Source organism: Palaemon carinicauda, chromosome 25 (assembly GCF_036898095.1).
Source record: "Palaemon carinicauda isolate YSFRI2023 chromosome 25, ASM3689809v2, whole genome shotgun sequence".
Taxonomy (NCBI): domain Eukaryota; kingdom Metazoa; phylum Arthropoda; class Malacostraca; order Decapoda; family Palaemonidae; genus Palaemon; species Palaemon carinicauda.
In genome coordinates this window covers 707,838-733,636 of record NC_090749.1, presented here as the reverse complement: position 1 = coordinate 733,636, position 25,799 = coordinate 707,838, and the positions used below count along the sequence as shown (strand labels likewise).

The 25,799-nt window shown below is 46.9% G+C and overlaps 2 protein-coding genes across 5 annotated transcripts in view; both read left to right on the top strand.

Annotated features, from left to right (window-relative positions):
- The window catches only part of LOC137618630 (zinc finger protein 665-like), a 235,402-nt gene that overhangs the window by 3,921 nt on the left and 205,682 nt on the right, over window positions 1-25,799 (top strand). For 2 of the 4 annotated variants that reach the window (XM_068348743.1, XM_068348742.1), the window contains exon 1: window positions 12,608-12,730. The exons of the other annotated variants lie outside the window; for them this stretch is intronic. The gene's annotated coding sequence lies outside the window, so the exon portion shown is untranslated. Of the gene's footprint in view, window positions 1-12,607; window positions 12,731-25,799 lie in introns of those variants that run through there. 4 annotated transcript variants of the gene reach the window in all.
- Window positions 1-25,799, top strand: part of LOC137618607 (zinc finger protein 91-like) — a 533,834-nt gene that overhangs the window by 488,207 nt on the left and 19,828 nt on the right. The window contains exons 9-10 of the mRNA XM_068348718.1: window positions 24,833-25,055; window positions 25,158-25,289. Coding sequence (XP_068204819.1) covers window positions 24,833-25,055; window positions 25,158-25,289 — 355 coding nt within the window. The remainder of the gene's footprint in view (window positions 1-24,832; window positions 25,056-25,157; window positions 25,290-25,799) is intronic.

Sequence of the window (25,799 nt, the reverse complement as noted above, 5' to 3'; positions counted from 1 at the left end):
TTCATGGTTATGGGTTTAAACGGATTTACTAGTGATATTTTTTTATTGAGATTTGCTAATTAGAATCATTTTGGGAAAATTGTGTCAATAAAAAATAACAGATTTTGACATAAGAAAAATCTATTTTTGGGTGAGATAGCCATGTCATCCAGATGGAAGTTCCTTAATGGCAGCTTTTACTTGGGATATTTCTGCGAGTGATATACCAGAGAAATTTTACCTTAGAGGTATCAACAGAGTTCTGACCTCGGGAGCGAATATCCCAGGAGATATCGTGTTAATAACAAGCCATGGCTATCCTTCCCCAAATAGAGTTAACCTTGTCTCAAAGGATAAGGGTAGAGGGAAGGACATAGGCAAGTGAGCCGTTACAACTCCCGATCTCAATGTGCTACAACTAACATGTTTCCAGTTGAACCATTCCAGGAGCAGCCATCACATGACGCAAGGTCCCACACTGAGAATTGGGAGGGATGGAGAGTAACGGGCGGGCCATCAGGACGACATGGCTATTTCACGCAAAAAATCAGTTTTTCCTATGTCAATATCCATATTTTGGACTCGAGCCATGTCATCCTGATGGAAGCGTACCAGAGAATTATTATTCTCAGTTGTGGCCAGGAGAGTTTTAACCCTTTACACCCCAGAGACATAATCACACCTCCTGTTGCATTGGTAAGTATGGTACAGTACCAAGCTATGGAGCAAGCGATATGTTTGTAAAACGTAGGAGCAAAGGAAATCAACGTCACAGTCCCACTCACTGCGGAGAAGATCTTTGTCCCCAGGAGATGAAAAGACCGAAGTCTATAAAAGGAGGGTTAAAAATTGAGTTGTTCCGTAACCGAAATACAAACCACGCTATTTACATAGGGTTTACTTTCGGCGTAGCTGAAATGACGAGCCATTAGAATTTTAACGAGGGTGTATTACCCCCGCGTTAGTTAGCAAGGGGGTAGGGGAGTGGTAGCTAGCTACCCCTCCCCACCTCACACACCGGTGAACTGCTCCACTTCACTTTTGGCTCGGACGATGAACAGACGTCTCTGTCCCGTCCTCGCATGGCAGCCATTAATGTTTTGTCTTACTTAATTACTTACTTTTCTTATACTGTACTTAATATATATGTAAACATTCTTTTGTTTATGTATATATTTGAGGATAGAAATACAGTAAGTTTTTCTTTTCAGTGTTTGTGCTGTGTGTGTGTGTGTAGGAAGTCCACTCAATTGTACGACATCATCTCCGTGTGGTCCCAGGCCCCCACGGTGACATTTCATGGGTCGCGATCTCTCCCTTGGTCCTTCGTCATGGGCGTGTTCCCTTCTCCTAGAAGTTCTCCCGTGACAACGGTCAGCTCCTTAGTTCATTTAGAACGCTCAGGAGTTTCGCTTCCATGGGTGGGTAACTTCCCTTCCGAGGGAGGTTCCCTTCCCAGGTATGAGTTTTTTCCCCTTCAGGGGGGGGGGGGCAACTTCTCTTACCTTTATAATTTCTGATCCTCGGGCGGTTATGCTCTTGGTGCTGAGCGACCGCTTTTGTAACCATGCTCAAGGGGCTGAGCGGTTGCAAGGCTGGACCATGGAGTTCGTGTGTACTCTTGGTGCTGAGCGGCCGCACTTGCAGCTACGCTCAAGGGGCTGAGCAGCTGCAGGAGCTCTTCTTCGGAGGGTTGCTCTTTATGGTCAGCTTGCTGATCCAACGGCCCTAAGGGGCGCCTTCAACAGTTCTTCCTGTCTCTTCTATGAAGTGTTCACCTCTCTCGTTCGTGAGAGAGGACACTCATGAGACTCCTCTTCGGAGGACTCCCCTGCTGTTGTTGCTGAAGGCTCAGTTCCCCCCTCCAAACATCCTTCGAGGGGGCAGCTGAGCCCAACGGTCTCTCCTGCGAGTGTCTCTCTCCTTCGGGGGAGTTCACTAACAGAGACTCCTCTTCGGAGGACTGATGATGGTGCTCCTGTCCGTGGTCGTCTTCATCTTCATCCGCAGAGGATCCTCCTCGACGAGAACAGACCGTTGCAGCTGCTTCGCTAGACCTGTCGGCAGTTCGTTCGTGATCTCCGACACCTGCCAAATCTTCTTGTCTTCCTTCTCCGCAGAAGCGCAGTGGGCACCACTCCACCCCGTTTTCCAAACGGGCACCGGTCCCTTTGGGGCAAAGGGCTTATCTCACAATGTGAGTAAGTCCCTTTAGTGCCAGGTTTTTACCCTTGCTACCTCGTTCTCCTGCGCACGCGACGCAAATGCTCTCCTGCTGTGGACCAGACTTCTGCTGAATCAACACTCCAGCGACCTCCTGTAGCTGAGTCTCGCCGTAGATCTCCTGATCGCCAACTCTTCTGAGACCTTCTGTACGGCTGCGCGCCATGTGCACCAACGGTCTCCTGAACGCTCACGATCGCCTGCTCGACGGCGCACATCTGATCGCCCTTTTCTGATGTGCGCAATGCGCGCTAACGTTCGCCCTTGCGCCCACGATATCCGGATCTGGGCGCAAGAAGGGAAATTATTTCTTCACTGAACTCCACGTTCACCTGCTCGCCAGCGCGCATCTGCGCCCCCCTTTCCTGATGTGCGCAATACGCGCCAACATTCGCCCACGCGCCCACGATCTTCAAATCTGGCCGTAGGCAAGGCGTTTACTCCTTCGCCTCCTCGCCGACGATATCACAGGTTCTGCACCCTCGCTGATATCGTCTGGCCGCGCATATCCTCTGGCCACGCAACTACGCTCCTACGATCTCCTGGTTCCTGCCTCGTCGCGCGCAGTTCAAGAAGTTCCTACGCTAGCGCACAGGCGCTCAAAGGTTCTTCTGGACTCGCAGCGCCCTTATGAAGTTTCGCGCCAAGCGCGCCCACGCGTGGTTCCAGTTCCAGCGCGCCAACGCGCCAGCACGCTTCCACTTCACACCGCGCCGCCCAGGAGACACCTAAGCTAGCGCACAGGCGCTCACAGGCACCCCTGGGCTCTGTTTACGCGCCAGCGATCTCCTACGCGCCCGCGCGATTTTTTGCCTACGCGCAAGCGTTTTCAACGCGCCAGCGCTTCAATCGTCGTAGGTTTCCTACGCCCCCACGCGTTAACTCTCCTGTACGCGATCGGTCGCTACGCTCCACCGCTCGCCAACGAGCCATCGCTTGCCAACGCGCCTTGGCCGCCTACGAGCCATTGCTCGCTTACGCGCCATCGGTCTGCTGGCCGCCTGCGCTCGCCCTTACGACCGCGCGCCCACACGCTCACGCGCCCACGTGTATGCACGCCCGCGCACTTGCGCACCCATGTTCGCCCGCGTGCGAACTAACGGTTTTCCATCGCGCGAACGCCAGCGCGATTCCCGCCAGTGAGCCATCGCTCGCCAAAACTCGCCAACGCTCGCCTACGCGCCATCGGTCTCCCGAACGCCAGCGCTCGCCCTTACAACCACGCTCGCCCTTACAACCACGCTCGCCCTTACAACCACGCTCGCCCTCTCCTGCGTGCCCACTCGCACTTTCACCTGTGCGCCCTCGCGCCTGCTCGCGGGCGCACCCACGTTCGCCCGCGCGCGAACCAACGATTTACCATCGCGCGAGCGCCAGGGCGATTTCGACCGCGATTCACGTCGGGTTTTCGCAACACGGGCAACCTGGCGAGTCTTCTGGAGCGCGTACTTCCAGATCACGATCTTCACCCCGTAAATGCAGAGCATGGCACGTGCAAGAGCAGGAAGAATCTTCAGAGAGGTCTGGGCAACATTCTTCTCCTTCTTTTCAGGCAGGCCCCATCATCTCTACTCCTCAGGATCGTTCGATTCCCTTTCCCCCAGCGGGAGTCGCTGACACTGCGTCTGTCAGCCATCAGCAGAGGAGGTACTTCGAGATCATGGGGGAACCTGGTTTAGCCCTTCCTCTCTACCATTCCGTGGAAGGGGTTTACCAGGGAGTTTTTCTCTCGAGAAAAGGGAATGGATCTTCTCGTCCTTCCTCCGCATTTGATGCTGTTCTCGGACTCGTCAAAACAAGGGGGCGGGGGGGGGGGGGGGGGGTGGCACGTTCTGAATCAGGCCTATGGTCAGAACCAAAAGGGTACCTCCACATCAATCTTCTAGGAATGAAGGCCGTATTCTGGCCCTTCAACACTTCCAACAGAACCTGGCGAGTCACTTCGTGAACGACAACTTTCTCATCTTGCAGTAGAGATACTGAGATGAACCGAAGTCCACTCAATACCCTATCGGCTCGCTTCCTTCCGGACAAAGGAATGTGCTCTCCGAGAGTCTGAGCAGGGCCTCACAGATAGAAAGTACCGAGTGGTCTTCGGCCCCCCCTGGTAGCCAACAAGTCCTGACCTTGTGGACCTGTTTGCGACAGCCTTGAATTTCAATCTGCTGCTGTACTACTCTCAGTCCCAGACCCCAAGGCACTCTGGCAAGATGCCTTCCTACACGGTGGGACAACATCGACGTATACGTCTTCCCACCGTTCTGTCTGTTGAGAAGGGGGCTCAACAAGACCAGACTATCGGTCAACCTGTCGATGACTGTGATAGCTCCGCTGCGGCATCATGCAGAGTGGTTCCCGGATCTTTTGCATCTCCTGAAGGAACTCTTGAGAGAGCTTCCCCCACGACACGAGCTACTCAAACAACCACACTGCAACATCTTCCACAAGCCGTAGCATCGCTTCGGCTTCACGCCTGGAGACCATCCAGCATCTCCTCACAGAGAGAGGCGTTCCGCAACAAGTTGCGGAGCGGATGTCTCGACACCTGTGAAAGTCATCCGCAGGGGTCTACCAGGCGAAATGAAAAGTCTTCTGTGGTTGGTGTCGTAGGAGAGGTACCTCTCCCCTTGATGCCACAATTCCAGCAATAGCGGAATTATTGTATATCGGTGGGAGGAAATGCGCCTTTTGCTCTCGGTGGTGGAAGCCTATCGCTCAGCCTTAAGCCTGGCCTTCAGGCTGAAAGGAATAGACATTTCCTCCTCGCTGGATCTTTCTTCGCTCATACGAAGCTACTAACTTACCTGCCCACAGTCGGAAGTGAGACCTCCTCCATGGAACATGGTTTGGGCTCTTAGGGCTCTAAAGAGATATCCTTGCGAACCATTTCGCCAGGCTTCTGATCGTCACCTGTCTTGGAAGACGGTGCTCCTGCTCGCTCTGGCCTCGGCCAAGCGTGTCAGCGAACTTCATGGTCGAGGCCAGAGCGTGTCAGCGAACTTCATGGTCTCTCGTACGACATCGCCCATTCAAGAGGATAGGTGGAGGTAACATTCAGGTTCGTCCCTGAGTTGGTTACTAGACTCAAAATCTTGGAGTTCCGGACCTTCGGTTCGACTCCTTCAGGATTTTGAGTCTCCGTTCTGTAACAGATGACCCAAACCTTCTCCTACTATGCCCAGTAAGGAGTCGGAGGGGTTATCTTAAAGAACAGCTGCAGTTCGTCCTCACGTGCAAGCCCTTTTTGGGAGCACAGGGAGGACGGAGAGGAGGGTCATCAAGAATTCCTTTTCAGCCTGGACTCAAAGGGTCATCCATCACGCCCTGAATCCAGATTCTCCTCCATCACGTCGCCTTAGAGCACACGATGTCAGGGGCATCGCAACGTCCCTGGCCTTCAAAAGGAACTACTCTGTGACGCAGGTGCTACAAGCTGGAGTCTGGAAGCGTCTAGCGACCTGCACAGGACGTGACCCACAGGAGCCTCGATACATTTTCTATTGGCCCTGTGGTGGCTACACAACAGCTGGTCTAACCTCAGGCTCCTTAATGGACAGGTAGCAGAAGGTTGAGGGCATTGTTATCCAGTTTTAGACTGCATGAATGAAAGAAGTATGTCTGGCCCTTACTTCTTTCTTCATCCTCCCCTCTCTTGGGGAAAGCAGCATCCTGGGTTCTCTGCATAGCTGACCTCAAACCTCTGCAGGTAAACCATTCTTCCTTGTGTTCCTAGTATTAAGTTAATACTGTCGCGTCCCCCACACCCTGACGAGGTGGTATTGGGAACGTCCTAGCCTAGAATTCCAGCTAAAGGACTTCAGGTCGACTTCCTAGGACAAGTCACACTTCTTCCCTCCACACACAAGCTTATGTAGGCTGCACGTTTCTTGCGTAGCAAGAAACTTGCGAGGTGCAGGGACTCTTTTTCTCGAGTGCTGCTCACTCGAATTCTGAGTCCCCGGGTAAGCCAAAGCCAGTAAGGCTGGGGACTTTCCACCCTACCTAAGGGTAAGTCACCCTATGTAAATAGCGTGGTTTGTATTTCGGTTACGGTACAAATGACAAATTCGAAGATAATTTGTATTTTTCCTAACCATACAAACCTTAGCTATTTACACATATTTGCCCACCAGCCCTGTCCCCCAAGGCAAGTCCTACCTCTAAGTGAAGTGAAGCAGTTCACCGGTGTGTGAGGGGGGGGAGGGGTAACTAGCTACCACTCCCCTACCCCCTTGCTAACTAGCGCGGGGGTAATACACCCTCGTTAAAATTCTAATGGCTCGTCATTTCTTCTACGCCGAAAGTAAACCCTATGTAAATAGCTAAGGTTTGTATGGTTAGGAAAAATACGAATTATATCCGAATTTGTCATGTTTACTAATTTTATTTTGTACAGTAGGTCCAAGGTAAGGAAATGCAAAAAGGAACAGCAGTCTTTTATTGTTTCCAAACGATGTATAAATGTAACAGAAATCAATTGTAACTTTATATGCAGTAGATATATACAGAAAACCAGAGTTTTCCTACCCCAAAATTATGTAACAGAGTTATAAAATAGTAACACTCATGACATACATAGAAAAATATCACCTTGACTCTTTAATATATTAAATAGTACTTGAAAAGAGGAATATGAGTCCCCTTGCACAATGTAGACTGAGAAGTCCCAACCATACAGTCTATAAGAGTCCATATACAAAAATTAAGAAGCTGGTTTAATCACACTACCAGCAGCCCCCGCGAAGTGTTTAATCTCTTCCAACTGATGTAGGTAATGTTTGAAGAACACTCTTGAAGACCGGCGTCAATGACCTCAGATGTCAGGATGCCTGAAAACTTTAAATCAATCAATCACTCTTGAAGATTTCCATCCTGTGTAAGCTGTAAACCTGTAAAGGACATGGATCGGAAAAAGTTTAAGGAAGAGAAAACTTTTCTAGGGTCATGACCCGCTGGAATACTTTCTGGGTCAGCCCTTCTGATGAAGTAGGTGAGTTTGGACCTTAGCTGTTTCAGAGAAAGGTTAGATCCTGTCGATTCTCCTTTAAAAAGTTGACCGCCTTTGAAGGCCTGGGTCTTGGATAGGTAGGCTTTAAGGCTCTCCTCGGGGCACGGAGAAGGGTCCTCCGATAGTGGAACAATTTTTTGGGGCCCCCGGCGTTTCAAGAGATTAAATATTTAGGAGCGATGAATCGGAGTCAGGTTTTTCGGGCTTTTCCGTCTCCCTTAAGGACGGAGCAAGCACTTCAGAAGATACTTGCGTTTCTAGCAGAGCAGTGGTGTTCTGCGAGGAGGTGGATGAGTCTGTTGGGAACTCTCTCCTCTTTGGAAGAGTTCATCTCTCTGGGAAACCTGAACCTTCGACCACTCCAATTTCACCTCAACTCTTGCTGGAACAAGGAGAAGAATTTGGAGAAGGTGTGTGTTCCGATCACGAAGTCAATGAGACGTTGCCTTCAATGGTGGAACGACCCGATCAAGTTTCAGGAAGGTTGCTTATTAGAACTGAAGAGCCCAGACCTAGTGTTGTGTTCAGACACTTCGGACTCGGGGTGGGGGCAACACTGGGCAATGTGGAAGCATCAGGTGTGTGGATGGAGATTCAGAAGTCTTTCCACATAAATCAAAAGGAGCTGCCTGCAATTCTTTTGGCCCTGAAGAGCTTCGAAGGGTCAGTACAAAACAAAGTGATTCAAGTCAATGCAGACAACACCACGGCATTGGCCTACATTGCCAAACAAGGAGGAACACACTCTATTTCCCTTTGCGAGACGGCGAGAGAGCGGCTCATTTGGGCAAAGGAAAGACATGTGACCAGGGGGAAAGGAATGTTTTGGCAGACGGTCGCAGCAGGAAAGGACAAGTCCTATCCACGGAATAGACTCTACACCTAGAGGTGTGCAAGAGTCTGTGGAAACTTTGGGGTCACCCTTGTATAGATCTTTTCGCGACTGCAAAGACCAAGAGACTAGAGACATATTGCCACCCTGTGCCAGATCTCGAGGCAGTATATACAGACGCATTCCTGCTAGATTGGAAAAATCTAAATGTGTACGCTTTTCCTCCGTTCAAGATCCTGTACAAAGTTCTTCAAAAGTTTGTGACAAGCAAAGGGACCAGAATGACCTTGATAGCCCCCCTCTGGCCCTCAAGAGAATGGTTCACAGAGGTACTGGAATGGATGGTGGATACTCCCAGAAGCCTCCCTTTATGAGTAGATTTACTCAGACAGCCCCACTTGGTAAGACACCATCAAAATCTCCAAAGTCTTTGACTAACTGCCTTCAGACTATCGAAAGACTCACAAGAGCTAGAGGCTTTTTGAAGGAGGCAGCTAGGGCAATTGCAAGGGCTAGGAGGTCTTCAACCATCAGTCTATCAATCCAAGTGGGAAGTTTTCAGGGAATGGTGCAGGGTCAACTCTGTTTTCTCTTCCAGTACCTCTGTAGCTCAGATTGCTGATTTTCTTTTACTCCTGAAAAAGAAACTAAGTTTTTCTACGTCAACTATCAAAGGATACAGGAGTATGTTGATGACTGTGTTCAGGCATAGGAACCTGGATCTTTCAAATAATAAGGATCTACAAGAACCAATTAAATTCTTTGAGACAACAAAACAACAACACCAGGATTCACCAGCTTGGAATCTGGATGTTGTGTTAAAATTTCTGATGAGTGACAGGTTTGAACCCCTGCACTCTACATCTATGAAGGACCTCACAATGAAAACCCTTTTCTTGGTTAGTCTGGCAACAGCCACGAGGGTTAATGAAGTCCATGCTTTTAGTAGAAATGGGGGTTTTCATGACGGTAAAGTGATCTGCTCATTACAATTGGGTTTTCTCGCTAAGAACGAGCGCCCTTTCCAACCTTGGCCTAAGGCCTTTCAGATTTCGCACCTGGCGGACGTGGTTGGAAACGAGCTAGAGAGAGTTTTATGTCCAGTAAGGGCCCTCAAGTTTTACTTAGACAGAACAAAGACTTCAAGAGGCAAGTCGGAAGCACTGTGGTGCTCGGTGAAGAAACCTTCCTTGCCAATGTCCAAGAATGCTCTATCTTACTTTATTAGACTTCTAATTAAAGAGGCTCATTCTCACTGCAGTGAGACAGACTTTAGACTTTGTGGTGCTCGGTGAAGAAACCTTCCTTGCCAATGTCCAAGAATGCTCTATCTTACTTTATTAGACTTCTAATTAAAGAGGCTCATTCTCACTGCAGTGAGACAGACTTTAGACTTTTGAAAGTAAAGACTCACGAAGTAAGAGCAGTGGCAACTTCAGTGGCATTCAAGCAAAATCGTTCCTTGTAAAGCATTATGGACACAACCTTCTGGAGAAGCAAATCTGTGTTCGCCTCACACTTTTTGAAAAATGTTCAGACTCTATATGATGACCGATATACTCTGGGAACGTTTGTAGCAGCGGGTACAGTAGTGGGAGGAGGATCCGCCACTACTTTCCCATAATCCTAATACCTTTTCTTTCTCTTGGAACTTTTATTTCGTGATTTTATGGTTGTCTTGTGGAGATTGCAACAGTCTTCCCCAATCATTGATTTGTCAGGTGGTCTTTTTTGTTCCTTGAGAGCGCCCCAGAATGGGCATTAGAGGAGGCTCTGTCACAAAGAGGTGTGATCACCGGTTGGCAGCTCCTAGGGATCTTCAGCCCCCTGAGAGGAGCGCTGGATCTCATAAGGAAAGCAGACATAATGGCAGAGTATCATTGAAGTCAGCTTCCTTATCAGGTACGAAACCCTTAAGTTTGTTTTGTATTTTAGAAACTCTTAAGCAGAATTCCATCTATTTTGGCTGTCTCTAACCTTCCACCAAATGTGTTAATCAGTTATATATATAACCACCAGGTAAGTCTTGTGTTTAAAAATTTTATTTTCATTATAAAATAAATTTTTGAACATACTTACCTGGTGGTTATATATAATTAAAATCCCCCTCTTCTCCCCTCTAGAGACTAGAGGCATGGAAGATATGAATACCGAGGGAATGGTTTCCGGGTACCTCGCCAGGGGCGCATGGGTAGCATACCTGGCTATCCAATTGGCGATTGGCGCGAGTTTTGAATTTTTCTGCCGTGACATCAGGGATGTAAGCTATATATATAACCACCAGGTAAGTATGTTCAGAAATTTATTTTATAATGAAAATAACATTTTTCACATTTCCTTCTTTATTTTATCATCGTGGGTCCCAAGAAGGCTAGTGTGAGTGATCGTAGTGGTGAAAAAAGGAAGATGGTAATGCTTTCCTTAGAATTAAAACAAGAAATCATAGAAGAACATGGGCGCGATGTGCGTGTGAATGATCTGTCTAAACAATAGGGCCGGAACATATCTACGATCTTGACGATCATTAAGCAAAAGGAAGCCATCAATGTGGTCAAACCATCCAAGGGGATCACCATCATCTCTAAACGTTGCAGCCCTACCCTGGAAGAGATGGAACGCCTTTTGCTTATATGGATAAAGGACAAGAAGATTGCTGGCGATACGATCACTGAAACGATCATTTGCAAGAAGGCCAGCGCCATCTATTGCTACATGAAGTCGACGGGCTCTGGATCAGATTGAGACTTGACCCTGAAGACGGTCTTCCTTCTAGCCCTGGCCTCTGCCCAAGAAAGTCAGTGAGCTACACATGGTCTCTCTTATGATGCCACCCATTCAAGGGGATGGGGGCAAGTGACACTCAGTTTCATCCCTGAGTTTGTAGCTAAGACTTAAAATCCGGCTGTAACTGATCCTAGATTCTGGCCTTTTCAGATTGAGAATTTCTGGTCTGTAATAGATGATTCTGATCAGCTGTTACTCTGCCCTGTAAGGTCGCTGAGGAAATACTTGAAAAGAACGAAGAGAGCCCCCCCACAAATCACCAGGCTCTTCGTAAGCACGGGGAGAAACAAGGAGAAGATCACAATGAACTTGATATCTTCCTGGATCAGGCAGGTTCATTAAATGAGAGGGCCATTCAATCAGATCACTTTAAATCTGGCCACCGTCCCCATGCCCATACTGTCAGGGGTGTCAGCACATCCCTGGTAGGTGTGTGGAAATGACATACTATGTTCACTGCCCACTACCTGCAAGACATAACCCACAGGAACATGGACACATTTATCTTAGGTCCTGTGGTGTATGCAAAATGTGGCCAATTAATGCCTCAGCTCCCTTCTAGGACAAGTTGCAGATGGTCGTCGGGAGATGTTACCTGTGAGTAAGTCTAGAATGAATTTGGGAGGGACTGGCCACTTCCTATTTCATTGTCCCCATGTTTGGGGCTCAGCATCCGAGGATCTCTGCAAGCTGATCTCCCTCTCTAACTGCAGGTGGGTACCATGCCCTTTGTACAATCTGATATATGTGTATATATTTGTTATCTCCCCATTCTCCCAGCGAGGTGGAGTCGGGCAATGTCTAAGTTAAGTTAGGAGCTTAGTTTCAATTTTATGCGTACCTGGTCCAGTCACATTGCTAAATTCTACGCTAGCACCGATTGCCCGGCCATCGTCCTATAAGGATCATGAGGTGTCAGGGTGACTTCTAAACACTACGGGACAGTCTCCAGCCCATTGGTTTGAGGACTTACACCCACCGTTGGGTGTGTCTCCTATGTAAAGAGCGTATGGTTTGTCTATAGTGCGAGAACAAATGACAAATTTGGAAATAACTTGTATTTTTCCAAATTAGAGAAACCTGGAGTTCATTAGACATACTGGTCCCGCCATCATCTTTCCCCAAGAAGTCTTGCCACAGTTGCAAAGTGACGTACCGTTACTAGGGCAGGTATGAGCCGGGTGGCCGGTCTATCCCCTTTCTCTCCCCAGCTAGCGGTGGGTAGTTACACTTCACTTAAAAGTCTTATGGTTAGTTTCAGCTGTTGCTGAAGTATAACACCATTGTAAAGAGCTAAAGGTTTGTATGTTGCACTGGAAGAAATGCAAATTATATCTGTAAGTTGCACTTACCAACTCAACCACCCTGCAAGATATAGGTTAAGGTCAAAGTGAGGATTACTCTGCCTGGCAAGTGGGCAGAGACTACCAGTAAGTATAATAACCCTGCTAAAAGTTTAAAAGTTGTTCAAGGTATGCTAGAATCATGCTCCTATTAAAGGACTTATTTTGTATCATTAGAAAAAATACAACTTACGGTACCTTTAAAATGTGCGATATTTTCCAGTAAGACATAAACCCATAAAACTTGAGTTGATCATTGCAAGAATCTGTTGCAAAATATTGTTTAGCAGTGAGTCATTTCTATTGAGTGACCAATCAGTCATCATTGTAGTAGAAGCTTTTAGTTTCAATTCCAATTGAACAAGTCATGAATATCAATGTAATGTTTATGATTCAATGTATACAATCTGTAATGATTTGTTTCTCTTCTAGGTAATGAATGGAAGCTGTCATTATTAAAGAGTGATGTGATTTCTTTATACTAAGAAGATACCCAAAAGGAACTGTACATATCCAAAGATATCCCTGAGACTTGCTTAGAAATCCCACTGGGCAAATACAGTGAGTAGCATTGTAAGTGTGTGTAGATGACTGTTAGGTTAATGATTAGCTTATGTTTCAGAAAATTTCAGATCAATACTGGATTCATACAATGGAAAAACCAAACCCTTACATAACATTATACTTTTGATTTCAATTTGACAATTTGATACGTACTAGGGGAAGAGAATAGTCCTTTGTTCCGTAGCTGTAATATAAACAAATGCTATTTATTAGATGTATTACTTTCGGCGAAGCTGAAAGGACAAGCCATTAAAATTTAGCGAGGTTTAACTACTCATCCCGTTAGTTAGCGAGGGTTAACTACCCATCCCGCTAGTTAGCGGAATGTTAGGGGAGTAGCTAGCTACCCCTCCTGCTTGCGCACCTGTGACTGAGCTCACTTTGCTTTTGCTCGGATGGTGAACGGTCGTTGCCGCTCTTCATCCTCGCAATCTTTGGCCTGACATTTAATGCTTTTTTTCTTTTTTATTTTTTCAGTGTTTGTGTGTGCGTAGACTTCTGCCAGCTATCATGGGTACCTGCCCTGGTCCTGAGGGCCTCACCTGCAGTACTTTTATGTCCGCCGAGGATACGGATTTTGACAACCTTTGCCCTACCTGCAGAGGTCAACTCTGTGATGTGTTGAATAAGTGTAGTAAGTGTTTGGAGTGGTCTGCCTCCCAGTGGGAAAGGTTTGGCTGACAGCGGAAGAACTCTAAGCGGAACTCTTCTCCTTCGAAGGTTTCTGCTGGAAGACACCCAAGGCTCCTTGTTCTGCTTCCCAACCTTCCTCCAAAGCTCCTGCTCATACGGTGTTGCTTCCCCTAGCTAAACAGCTCCGCCTCTTCCCCCTTTTGGGGTTCCTGGGTCCGCCCTCCAAGGAGGCACTGCTGCAGTTACTTCGCCGGGATGCTAGCGTGCAGCGTTTGTCGACTTCAGAGTTGGATCTTCTGGCCCTTGTCGATGTTGTGGTATCAGAGGTGTCGTCTCCTGCTCTGCCTGCCGATGTTCCTGCCTCTTCTGCTTCTTTTGCCGTTGCCTAAGACTGCGCTTCCCCCCTGCTGAACACCCTTCAAAGGGGGAGCAAAGTCCTAGGCATGGGTCCAGTGAATGTTTCTCTCTCCCTAGAAAGTTCACTTATAAAGACTCCTCTTCGGAGGACTGCTGCTGACGGTCAGCTTGCTGATCCCCTGGCCCCTAGAGGGTATCACTATGTTCATCGTTCCTGACATGCTCCCCCTCCTCTCAGCCTTAGAGGGGCTCCTTCACCAGCGCCTCTTTGGCTCATCATCCTCGTCCTCGCAGCCCTCGGAGGAGGAGGAGCCTTCTCGTCCGACATCGCCCGGTTCCTGACCTACGTCTGCCTCAGGACATTCTCCTGACGACGCAGCTGCTAGTCCTCAAACCTCGGTTCAGGACTCTCCGCCTGAGGATCCCCCTCGGAGGATGTTTGTTCTTCTGAAGGACTCATCCTTTCTCCAGACCGTCATGTAGCTGCTCGACAACCCTTAACCCGCCAACCTCCTGCATGTCCATCTCCTGCTCACTCTCCTGGTTCCCAACTTCTTACCGCTCATCATTCATCGACTTGTCATCTTGATTGCGCACCAATTGCCTGCGTGTCAATCACCTGTGCGGGTTTCACCTGCTCATCCCAATGATTCTGTTTAACGTGCTTCTGCTGATCATCGCCGACCAACGTGGCGCTTGCCATCGCGTTGGGCTTCTATCTCTCACCGTTCCCCTAAGTGACGCGTCGTTACGGAACATCGATTGCCCGGCTGTGTGACTGCTGCCCACCCCCCAAGCTCTCGTAATTCGTCGAATATTTTCGCTGTAGGCGCTCGACAGTAGCGCTCGTCACGTCAGCAGTCGCCTAAGCGTTAGCATTCGCTGTGTCAACATTCGTCAACAGATCATTGGGCAGTGCATCTTCATCGTCATCCTATGCGCCAATCGCCTCCTAGGCGTCAGCGTTCTCTTACACGTCAGCCTGCGCTGACTTGTCAACACTCTCTCGTGAGGAACCAGTCCCAGTCTCCTCCCTCACAACCACCTTTTGAAGAAGACTCCCCTCGTGGCGAGAGCACCACGCCTCCAGAAGCAACCAGGAAGGCCAGACCATACAGTCCTTCTATGCTGGAAGCTTATCTTCTTTAATGCAAGGAGTTGAAAGACTCCAAAACGTTGCTTAATTCCTCTTCGAGGACCTCCAGACCCTCAGGAACAGTGAGCCACCCTAGAGACGACCGTGATCCACCTAGAGACAAACCTTTGGTAGTGGATGAAGGAGACTTCGCTGCCACTCCCACTTCAGAGGGGGAACTGAAGGAGGCAGAACATGCCTTCTGGTGGGCACTGACTCTGATGACTGTTCTCAATGGGTTTTCCGACACAGAAATACTCCCCCAGGAGGACAAAGACACAGTCTTAGACCGTGTCTTTAGCACTCAGAAACCCACAAAGTCCAGTGAAGCATTGCCCTGGTCTCAGGGGCTTAAGAGTGCCTGGATTAAGATTGCCGCACAGCTCTCTGAGTTCTCCTCCTTTTGTTCGGGCTCCTCCAGCAAGCTCCTCGCACCTCTCGCATTCAGCAAAGGAGGTATTACGAGGTCTTGGACGAGCTTTAACCACGTCTTCCACTCCACCGTTCTTTGGAGGAGCTGACTAATGGGGTTTCCCTAGAGAGACTCCAGCCATCAGGTCCCGTTCTCGGCGACAGAGATCCTCAATCAAGAGAATGTTGCGAAGTATGCCATACAGGCTACTTCGTGGCTAGATCTATGGTTGGGGTCCTTGGGAATCCTAGTAATAACTGAGGATTTCTCCAAGGAAAGTACCAGGAAAATGATGGAAACCTTCCTCCTCTTGGGTACCCGTACCATCGAGTTCTTGGCCCAGCAAGTATCGAACTTGTGGGCCAACACCATCCTCCAGCGTAAGGACTCGGTATCCGAGTGATTCCATCAAGAGGTCCCTAACGCTGAGATCGTGAGGCTCATGAACTCCTCTCTTGAAGCTTCCTCGTGGTTCGAGCCTAGTGATATTGAGCAGGCAGCAGAGAGGTGGAGGAAGTCCCACCAAGACTCCCTCCTCCATAGGACCCTGACATCCTGGCCCTACCGACCACCAGCTTCTCCGCAGCCTAGGCAGCTCAAAATCTTTACGAACAAGACAGCAGTGAAGAAAGTGGTGTCTAAAAAGCCCTTTCCTACCGTAGACAAGAAAGGCTCAAAGTCCTCTAGGGGAGGAAAATATCCTAGAGGGAGTGGCCGCAAATGCTAGGATAGGCACTCCCCTGCTTATCCACCAGTAGGGGGATGCCTTCAAAGTTGCTGGAACAGGTGGAAGCAACTTAGGGCCGATCCTTGGACAATTTCTGTGATTTGTTCGGGGTATCTCGTGCCATTCATGTCATCTCTTCCTCCCCTGATCAGGGATCCAGTGTCGATAGACTCCTTTGCGATGGGATCAGCAAAGGGGCTATCCCTTCAGGCAGAAGTCCAGCCATGAGACCAGTCATCGACCTCTCAGCTCTGAACAAGTTTGTCAAACAGACTTCTTTCAGCATGGAGATGGCAGACACGGTTAGACAAGCGGTAAGACCACAGGATTTCATGTGCACCTTGGACCTAAAGGATGCGTACTTCCAGATCCCAATCCATCCATCTTTAAGGAAGTACCTAAGATTCAGTCTAGACAACAGGAAATACCAATTCAGAGTACAGTCCTTCGGTACCCCAAGTCTTCACCAGAGTGTTTGCCATAGTGTCCTCTTGGGCTCACAGGATCGGCATTAATCTCCTCCATTATCTGGACGACTAGCTGATCCTAGCAGATTCGGTGGCAACCCTTCTTCAGCACCTAAACAAACTTCTGAGGCTTTGCCAAGATCTGGGGATCATGGTAAACCTCAAGAAATCCAACCTGCTTCCCACACAGATGTATACCTGGGAATGATTTTAGACACCAATCTCCACAAAGCCTTTCCATCAGACGACAGGCTAATAAGGCTGAGATAGGTCGCAAGACCTTTTCTCAGACAAGAAGAACTCTCGCCCTAGAAGTGGCTCTGTCTCCTCGGGCACCGATCATCCTTGGCCCGTCTAGTTCCCAACAGCCGCCTCAGGATTTGATCCTTCCAGTGGCGACTAAAGTCCGGGTGGAATCAGGCTTTTGATTCCCCGTACATTCTGATTCCCATGGGACAAGAGTAACGGACAGACCTCGAGTGGTAGGTGGCAGATGAGGATCTGCGGAGGGTTGTAGATCTTGTCCTCCCCCCGGACTTGATGCTGTTTTCAGATTCATCAAAAAAAGGGTTAAGTGCCCATGTGCTGCACCACACGACCTCAGGCCTTTGGTCAGAGTCCAAAAGGCACCTCCACATAAATCTCTTACAGATGAAGGCTGTCTTTCTGGCCCATCAGCTGTTCCATCAGTTCGTGGCGGGCTACTCAGTAGTGGTGATTAACAACACCACCACAGTAGTGCCTCACATCAACAAACAAGGAAGTACTTTTTTGCAGTCCCCGTACCATCTAGCAGTAGAGATACTGAGATGGGTTGAGGCCCGCTTGATACCACTATTAGCCCGCATTCCAGGCAAAAGGAATGTGCTCGGCAACAATCTGAGCTGAGCATCTCAGATAGTTACTACTGTGTGATCTTTGGATCATCTAGTAGCCAACAAAGTACTGACTTTGTGGGGTTTTCCGACGGTGGATCTCTTTGCAATGGCCCTGAACTTTGGACTCCCATTGTACTGCTCCCCAGTCCCAGACCCCAAGGCTCTCTGGCAAGATGCATTCCAACAATGGTGGGACAACATCGACGTTTACGCCTTTCCTCCGTTTCGTCTGATGAGAAGGTATTCAACAAGACCAGAACATCGGTCAACTTCTCAATGGCCCTCATAGCTCCACTATGGCATCATGCAGAATGGTTCCCAGACCTTTTACAGCTCCTGATGGAGCCCCCAGAACTCCCTCGACGATACGATCTACTCAGATAACCACACATCAACATCTACCACAAAGCTGTAACTTTGCTACGACTTCATGCCTGGAGACTACAGCATCTCTTCACTCAGACGATTTTTGCAACAAGTTGCGAACAGGATGTCTGGATACCTGCGGAAGTCATCAGCAGCGGTCTACCAGGCAAAGTGGAATGTCTTCTGTGGTTGGTGTCGTGGAAGGGGTATCTCTCCACTCGATGCCACTATTCCAGCAATAGCGGAGTTCTTCATGTATTTGCATGAAGAAATGTGTCTTTCTGTTTCTGCAGTAAAAGGCTATCACTCCGCCTTGATCCTCGCCTTCAAACTGAATGGAATGGCCGTTTCCTCATCGCTAGAACTTTCCTTACTCATACCGAGTTACGAACTTACCTGTCCTCAGTCGCAAGTGAGACCTCTCCCATGGAACGTGGTTCAAGTTTTCCTGTCTCTAAAGAGACCTCCCTACGAACCATTATGACAGACAACAGATCGCCACCTGATTTGGAAGATGGTCTTCCTGCTCGCCTTGGCTACGGTCAAACGAGTCAGCGAAGTGCATGGTCTCACATACGTCATTGCCCATTCAAGGTGATGGGAAGAGGTAACAATTCAGCTTCGTCCCTGAGTTTGTTGTCAAGACTCAGAATACAGGGGTGTCAGATCATAGATTCGACTCCTTCCAAATAAGGAGTCTCCGCTCTGTAACAGACGACCCAGACAATCCATTACTTTGCCCACTGAGGAGTTTGAGGCTCTACCTTAAAAGAACAGCATCAGCCCGTCCTCGAGTGCCCGCACTCTTCGTTAGCACCGGAAGGAACAAGAGGAGGATCACCAAAAGCACCATTTCTACATGGATTCACAGGGTTATAGACCATGCACTGAATCCAGATCCTCTTCCATCACATCGTCCCAGATCCCACGAAGTCAGGGGCGTAGCTACATCCTGAGCCTTCAAGAGAAACTACTCCGTGATGTAGGTTCTACAGGCTAGGGTGTGGAAATGCCAAACAACTTTCACAGCCTATTACCTGCAAGACGTGACTCACAGGAAGATCGATATAATTTCTGTCGGCCCAGTGGTAGCTTCACAACAGCTAGTCTAATACCTCAAGCTCCTTATTGGACAAGTAGCAGAAGGTTGAGGGCACTGTTACCCAGTTTTAGTCTGCGTGAATGAAAAGGAATGACTGGCTCTTATTCTTTTCTTCATCCTCCTCTCTCTTGTGGAAAGCAGCAGCCTGGGTTCTCTGCACGAGCTGACCCCAACCAATGCAGGTAAATCATGCTCCCTTGTGTACCTAGCATTGTGTCAATACTGTAGCATCCATATACCCTGGCGAGGTAGTATTGGGAAAGTCTTGATTACAGTACAACATTATTGTTATTATTATTACTTGCTAAGTAAAAGCAGGATGCTGTAAGCCCATGGTTAAGTATCTTGGTCATGTGGTTGCACATTCTGTATGCGTAAACTGCCAGAATACATCCAGAAAGTGGAGGACCTCCCTAAACCTACCACTCTGAGTGAGCTACAGGGATTCCTGGGACTGGTAAACCTCCAACAGAAGTTTATCCCCATGTCCTCACAAATAGCCAAACCGTTTTCTGCAAAGACTGGAGGATGAAAATTCCAAGGGACAAGAAAACTGAAATGGACTGCGGCTTTGAGTGCTTGAAGGAACTTATAAAGGAGGGTGTTTTATTGTCATACCTTGACTACTCCATGGATGCTAAACCTATGGAGTTGTTTGTTGAAACTTCAGGTGAGGGTGCTGGTGTTTGTTTGTGCCAGGAGTCCTTGGAGCATTCAGGGGAACGTCGGATGATAGCATACCATGTAGTGGTTTGCGGACTGTGGCCAGAGGTAGCACCGGAACTGCCTAGTGTCTGAATGCTGACCATACCCCAACGTTCACTACACAAAAAATATACAACGGTGGAATACCCAAAAACGTAAGTAACAGGTCAAGAAAACGGAACACTGGGCACCACCCCTTGATTTATACTGGGCAAGGGGACCCAGCTGGAATCTTACTTCCTTCTTATCTTCCTTTGCCTAGGGCTTGCTAAATAAACGCGTAAGATGATCGTTGATTCATTTCTGAGAAGTTAGCAGCATTTATAGATATAGCTCTATATTCTTTAGGTAAGATGATTTTAAACTTGTGAAAAAAATATCAGAACATCAAGTGAAAGGGAAAGAATTTTTTTTATACTGACAACAAGACACAGTGTGGGAGGAAAAAATTATTATAAATGACTTATTAGAAAGATTAAAAAAACAGTGGCTGAAAAAGGGACAGAGATGTAAGGAACTGGAATGAATTTCAGTCTTCATAAAAACAAAAACGGATTTTGAAGCAAAGCGAAAAATCTATTTTGGGTGAGATGGCCATGTCGTCCTGATGGAAGCTTCCTATAGGCAGCTTTCTAAGGGCTATTTGGCTACAGTGATACTCCCAGAGAATTGACCATAGATCTCCAGAATTCTAACTCCTGGCGTGAGTATCCTTAAAATTTTTCTTAAGGATATCGCATAATATCAGGGGACGTATATCTTGATACGACACATGGCAATCTTCACCCCGAATAGTGTTTTCGCTTTGAGGGGAAGAGTGGCGAAATTGAAGTGGAGCCGTTATCAAGGTTACCCTCCTCCCCTACTATTACAGGGCTCCAAGATGGCGCTCATTCCTTGTAGCATTGAGCATGGTGCTACAGATATAGTAGTTTCGGGAGGGATTATTACCTAAGCCTTTTCTTAGAAAAGGAGGGTGGGTCCATCACGACGACATGGCCATCTCACCTAAAAATAGATTTTTCGCTTTGCTTCAAAATCCGTTTTTTCGGCTAAAGCCATGTCGTCCTGATGGAAGTTAACCAGAGAATTACTTGAAAGTACTGTATCTGTGGGTTTGTATAAGTGCCTCAACCTTGGGTCAACTTTTATATGGTCATCCAGAGTGTGAAAGATATGACGATACCATTACAGTGGAACCTTTACATACGATGGTCTTTACATACGAATTTTCCAACATCTGAAGTAAAATTCGATCAAATTTCTGTCTCGACACCCGAAGTCTAGCTCCAACATACGACGTAGATCATTCGTGTAGAATTTTCTCGAAGCGTCGATCGTAGTTTCTTGTTTACACCGGTAGACGGCAGCACATCGGAGGAACGCCAATCGAGCGTTGCCTTGATCAGTCCTCTCATCTCGTGCACATCGTGTGGTTGTTCTCTATTCGCTCCGTTATTAACAGTGTTTTTTATCTTCCTTTTCTCACGTTTCATTTTTTATTTTACTTATAATCATGGGTCCTTAAAAGCTTAGTTTTGGTTCAGGAAGTAGTTGTGTTGAGAAAAGGAAGAAGTCAATGTTTTCGTTAGAACTAAAACAAGAAATAATAGAAAAGCATGAGCGAGGTGTGCGTGTTAGCGATGTGGCTAAACAATATGGCCAGAATATATCTACGATCTCGACGATCATAAAACGGAAGGCAGCCAATAAAGCAGTGAAACCATCGAAGGGAATCACCATTATTTTTTAAACGTCGTAGCCCTACCCTTGAAGAAGAGATGGAACGCCTTTTGCTGATCTGGATAAAGGACAAGGAGATTGTTGGCGATACGATCACTAAAACGATCATTTGTGAGAAGGCCAGCGCTATCTATTGTGACTTGAAGGCGGCGGGCTTTGGGGGTGACGCGGTGTAGAGTTCAACCGATCCTACGACTGAGGAATTCAAGGCATCTCGAGGTTGGTTCGAGAAATTTATGAAACGGACCGGGATTCATTCAATTGTTCGGCATGGAGAGGCTTCAAGTTCGGACACCAAGGCTGCTAATGATTTTGTTTAAAAGTTCGAAAAGATCGTAGAGGAGGAAGGCTACGTAGAGCAGCAGGTTTTCAACTGTGATGAAACCGGTCTGTTTTGGAAAAAGATGCCTAGTCGATCATACATTACCGCCAAAGAGAAGAAAATGCCTGGACATAAGCCTATGAAGGATTGGTTGACTCTTGCGCTTTGTGCCAACGCCAGCGGGGACTGCAAAATAAGGCCGTTATTAGTTTACCATTCTGAAAACCCTAGAATTAATAAAGACCTGCTACATGTTCTATAGCGGTATAATTCTAAGGTTTGGGTCACTAGGCATATCTTTTTGGAATGGGTAAACGTAGTTTTCGGCCCTGCTGTCAAGAAGTATCTTCAGGAGAGGAATTTGCCTTTGAATTGCTTGCTTTGTCTGGACAATCCACCTGCTCACCCCCCCCCTCCCGGACTCGAGGATGATATCATCGACGAATACAAATTCATCAAGGTGTTGTATCCACCGAATACCACCCCTATCCTCCAGCCTATGGACCAGCAAGTCATCGCTAATTTTAAGAAGCTTTACACCAAGCACTTATTTAAGCAGTGCTTTAATGTCACGCAAAGCACTAACTTAACTTTGCGTGAATTTTGGAGGAGCCACTTTAATATCGTGCACTGCTTAAAGATCGTAGATCAGGCTTGGGAGGGAGTAACTCGTTGGACACTGAATTCAGCTTGGAAGAAGCTTTGGCCAGATGCTGTTGCTCCCAGAGATTTCGAAGGTTTTGGCTCCGAGCCTGGACCTGTGCTTGCCGTCGAGGAAGTCGTTGAAGAGATTGTATCCCTTGGCAAGTCCATGGGTCTGGAGGTCGATGAAGATGACATCACCGAACTCGTCGATGAGCATCATGAAGAGCTCAGCACTGAGGAACTCAAGGAGCTGCAAGCCATGCAGCATAATGAGTTCCAAGCGCAGTTGAGTGAGTCGGAGGAGATCGAGGAGGTAGGTCACATCTTAGGTTCAGCTGAAATAAAACAGATGTTGGCATATCATCAACATGTGGTTGATTTCATCGATAAGCATCACCCACAGAAACTTAAGGTTTGCCATGTAGTTGCGCAGTTCGATGATGTTTGCTTAACACACTTTAGAAAAATTCTCAAAATCCGTACCAAGCAACTTTCTCTCGATAGTTTCTTTAAAAAATCTACGAAACGGTCTAGTGATCATGATGAAGAGAAAGAAAGTGAACCAAAGAAAAGTAAGACCGAATCGAGTGAAAGTGATGCAAATTAGAAATAGAAAAGAAAAAAATGTAAAAAAAAAATATAAGATATGAAAATGAAAAAAAAATAAGCTAAGTTAGGTTAAAGTTCACGTAGTGTAAGTTAGAGTAAGTTACGGTACATTATCGCAGTCGCCGTCTCTACCTCCTCGCTGATCTCCCGTCTCCTCCTGCGTAGCAATCCCTACACCTGCGCTGGCCTGTCTCTAAGGTAAAGTGTTAATAAAAACCCCTTTTTTTTATTTATTATTTCTTTATTATTATTCTTTTTTAGATATTTCTGTATTATTCAATTGTATTAATGTTATGTGTAATTATTTGTAGCAATTTATTAAGGAGTTATCATGTGTTTTCAGGCTGAGGAACAAATTAAACAAATTACAGTGTATTCTTATGGGAATATATGCTCCAACATACGATCGTTTTAACATAAGAAGCAGCTCACGGAACGAATTAAGATCGTATGTAGAGGTATCACTGTATAAGTCATTACCACTAATCATGGAAAAATGTTAGGGCTTCCTGCCCCCTGCAGGGAAATGTCTTACTAGACGATAAAAGTTCAAGGATTGTATTCGTGTAGGAACAAATATAAGTATCAACTAGATCTTTTTGTTCATATACATCAGTACCATAAGTATGAGTTTTACTTAGGAAAATAAATAAAAGGACTCCGGCTACATTTTATTTTAGCCACTTGTGGAGCGAAATAAGATGCAATTACACTTTAATTATTTATTTAAGTCAATGATTAAATGGAACAACAGGTGTAATATAATCAAAAAAAGGAATTATACATTCAACATATACAGACAATGTTTTTCTACCTGAAAGGGAAGAAAGGGATTAATGCCAGTCACAACAGTTGAGAAGATTATTAAGATTTTTGGGCTCAACACATGTTGTCCTGATGGAAGGTTCCTATTGGTAGCTTTCTAAGGGATATTTGGCTACAGTGATATTCCCAGAGAATTAACCTTTAGGTCTCCAGAATTCTAACTCCTGTCGCGAATATTCTTAAATTTTCTCTTAAGGATATCGCATAATATCAGGGGACGTACCGTATATCTTGATACGACACATACCAATCTTCACCCTGAATAGCGTTTTCGTTTCGAGGGGGGAGAGTGGCAAAAATAGAAGGGGAGCCGATATCAAGGTTATCCTTCCTACCGTACTATTACGAGTATCTAGATGGCGCTGTATCCAAGACGGCGCTTATTCCTATTTTCGTAGCGAATTCGCACGGTGGTTTTCCCTGTTGCTCTAACGTTTGTTCTCAATTTTCTAAGGTTTTATCATGCAATCTCCAACTTCTTCTGTCTCTGGAAAGTTGAGTATTCAGTCTTTACAGTGTATAATTTTTTGGGCTCAGGCCTTGTCGTCCTGATGGAAGGTTCCTTTAAGTAGCTTCCTAGGGTATATTTGACTACAGTGATATTCCCAGAGAATTTGACTTAAGGTCTCCAAAATATTAACTCCTGGCGCGAATATCCTTAAAGTTTTCCTTTTAGGATATCGCATAATATCAGGGGACGTATTCTTGACATGCCACGTAACAATATGCACCCCACATAGCATGTACGCTTCGAGGGGGAAAAGTGACAAAATAAAAGAGGAGCCGTTAATAAGGTTCCCTTCCTCCGTTACTGTTTGAGTACTCAGATGGTGCCATAATCGCCGCCATCTTTATTCCTTTTTCTGTAACGGTCTCGCTCGGTGGTTTTCCCAGTGCTCTCTCATTATCAGGATTTATTATGCAATCTCTAGCCTCTTCTGCCTCTGGAAAGTTGAGTATTTGATTCTTATGCTGTATAAATTTAGCTCTGGCTGTAAAGTAAAAAATTGAATTGAATTACAGTAAACTAAATTTTTGGCAGAGCTATTGCCTAGATCGGAGGCGTCTTCGGCGTTGTCGTTCGTAACGCATGAGTTATTTAGTTAGCCAGAATAACTTTCCCAGTATAATAGCTTAAATAAAAATAATTAGCTATTTAGTCTTTATTGCTAGGAATTGTTTAAGTGCAAAGTCATCTTCTACAACGTCAGGAGTAAGGACTTCTGCGGCCACAAAGGGTGCAGAGCTCATGCCCCCTGCACCATTACTAAAGAAGCCCTACGGTACTGGGACCTCCAAGGCTGCAACATATGCCGGGCCTTGGTCACACGAGGGTTTTGACGACCCCAAGTCAGCAGAGTCAAGGGATGCAGCACGAGAGAAGCTGCGTAGATGGGTACGTTGGTTCTAGAAGAACTCAACGGGACCGTACCTTCCTAACGAAAGGATGCGCAACTTGCTGTTCCTTAAAGCTGGTATCGAGGCTGTCGTACCCCAGACACGACCCGAAATACCATGCGTCCAGATTGCCGTCGAAACGGAAGTCAATGACGCATTGCAAGACATGGACATCCATCAAGATGAGAGGATGTCTGAAGTGTCCTCGGATACCGAGAGGGATCTTCTCAAGGTAAGTCGGGAGAAGGAGTCTACATTGACTCCGGAAGAAGATGATGAAGTTGATTCGGAGTTCCTTCCATCGGTGCCGGCTCTGGAACCGTTACCCTCCACATCTTCCGCCCCTCCATCAGATGTCATGAGACAGGCACTGGCCAATCTTACGGTGCTGATGGAGAGCATTCGTAAACAAGGCGAAGAAAGGGAAGCGAAACTCGAGAGACAAATTGCTCGACTCTTCGCCTCCCGTGGATCTCACAAGAGGCTCAGAGTTCAAGACCTCCCAACCTGCTCCAAAACTAATCCCTGGAGACATGCGGAGTATATGCCCATCACCAACGGCAAACTTCATTTTGGAGAAGTTGGGAGCTGTCCCTATCGAAGACATTCAGTTCTGGCCAAGCTCCAATGCTTATCCAGACTGCTTCATTCGTCTGAAGCTAGAACCAATGTTGAAGGAAGAGACGGAACCTGAGGAGTTCATAGTATTCGACCATGACAAGGCACAGGCTCTGTTGTCAAG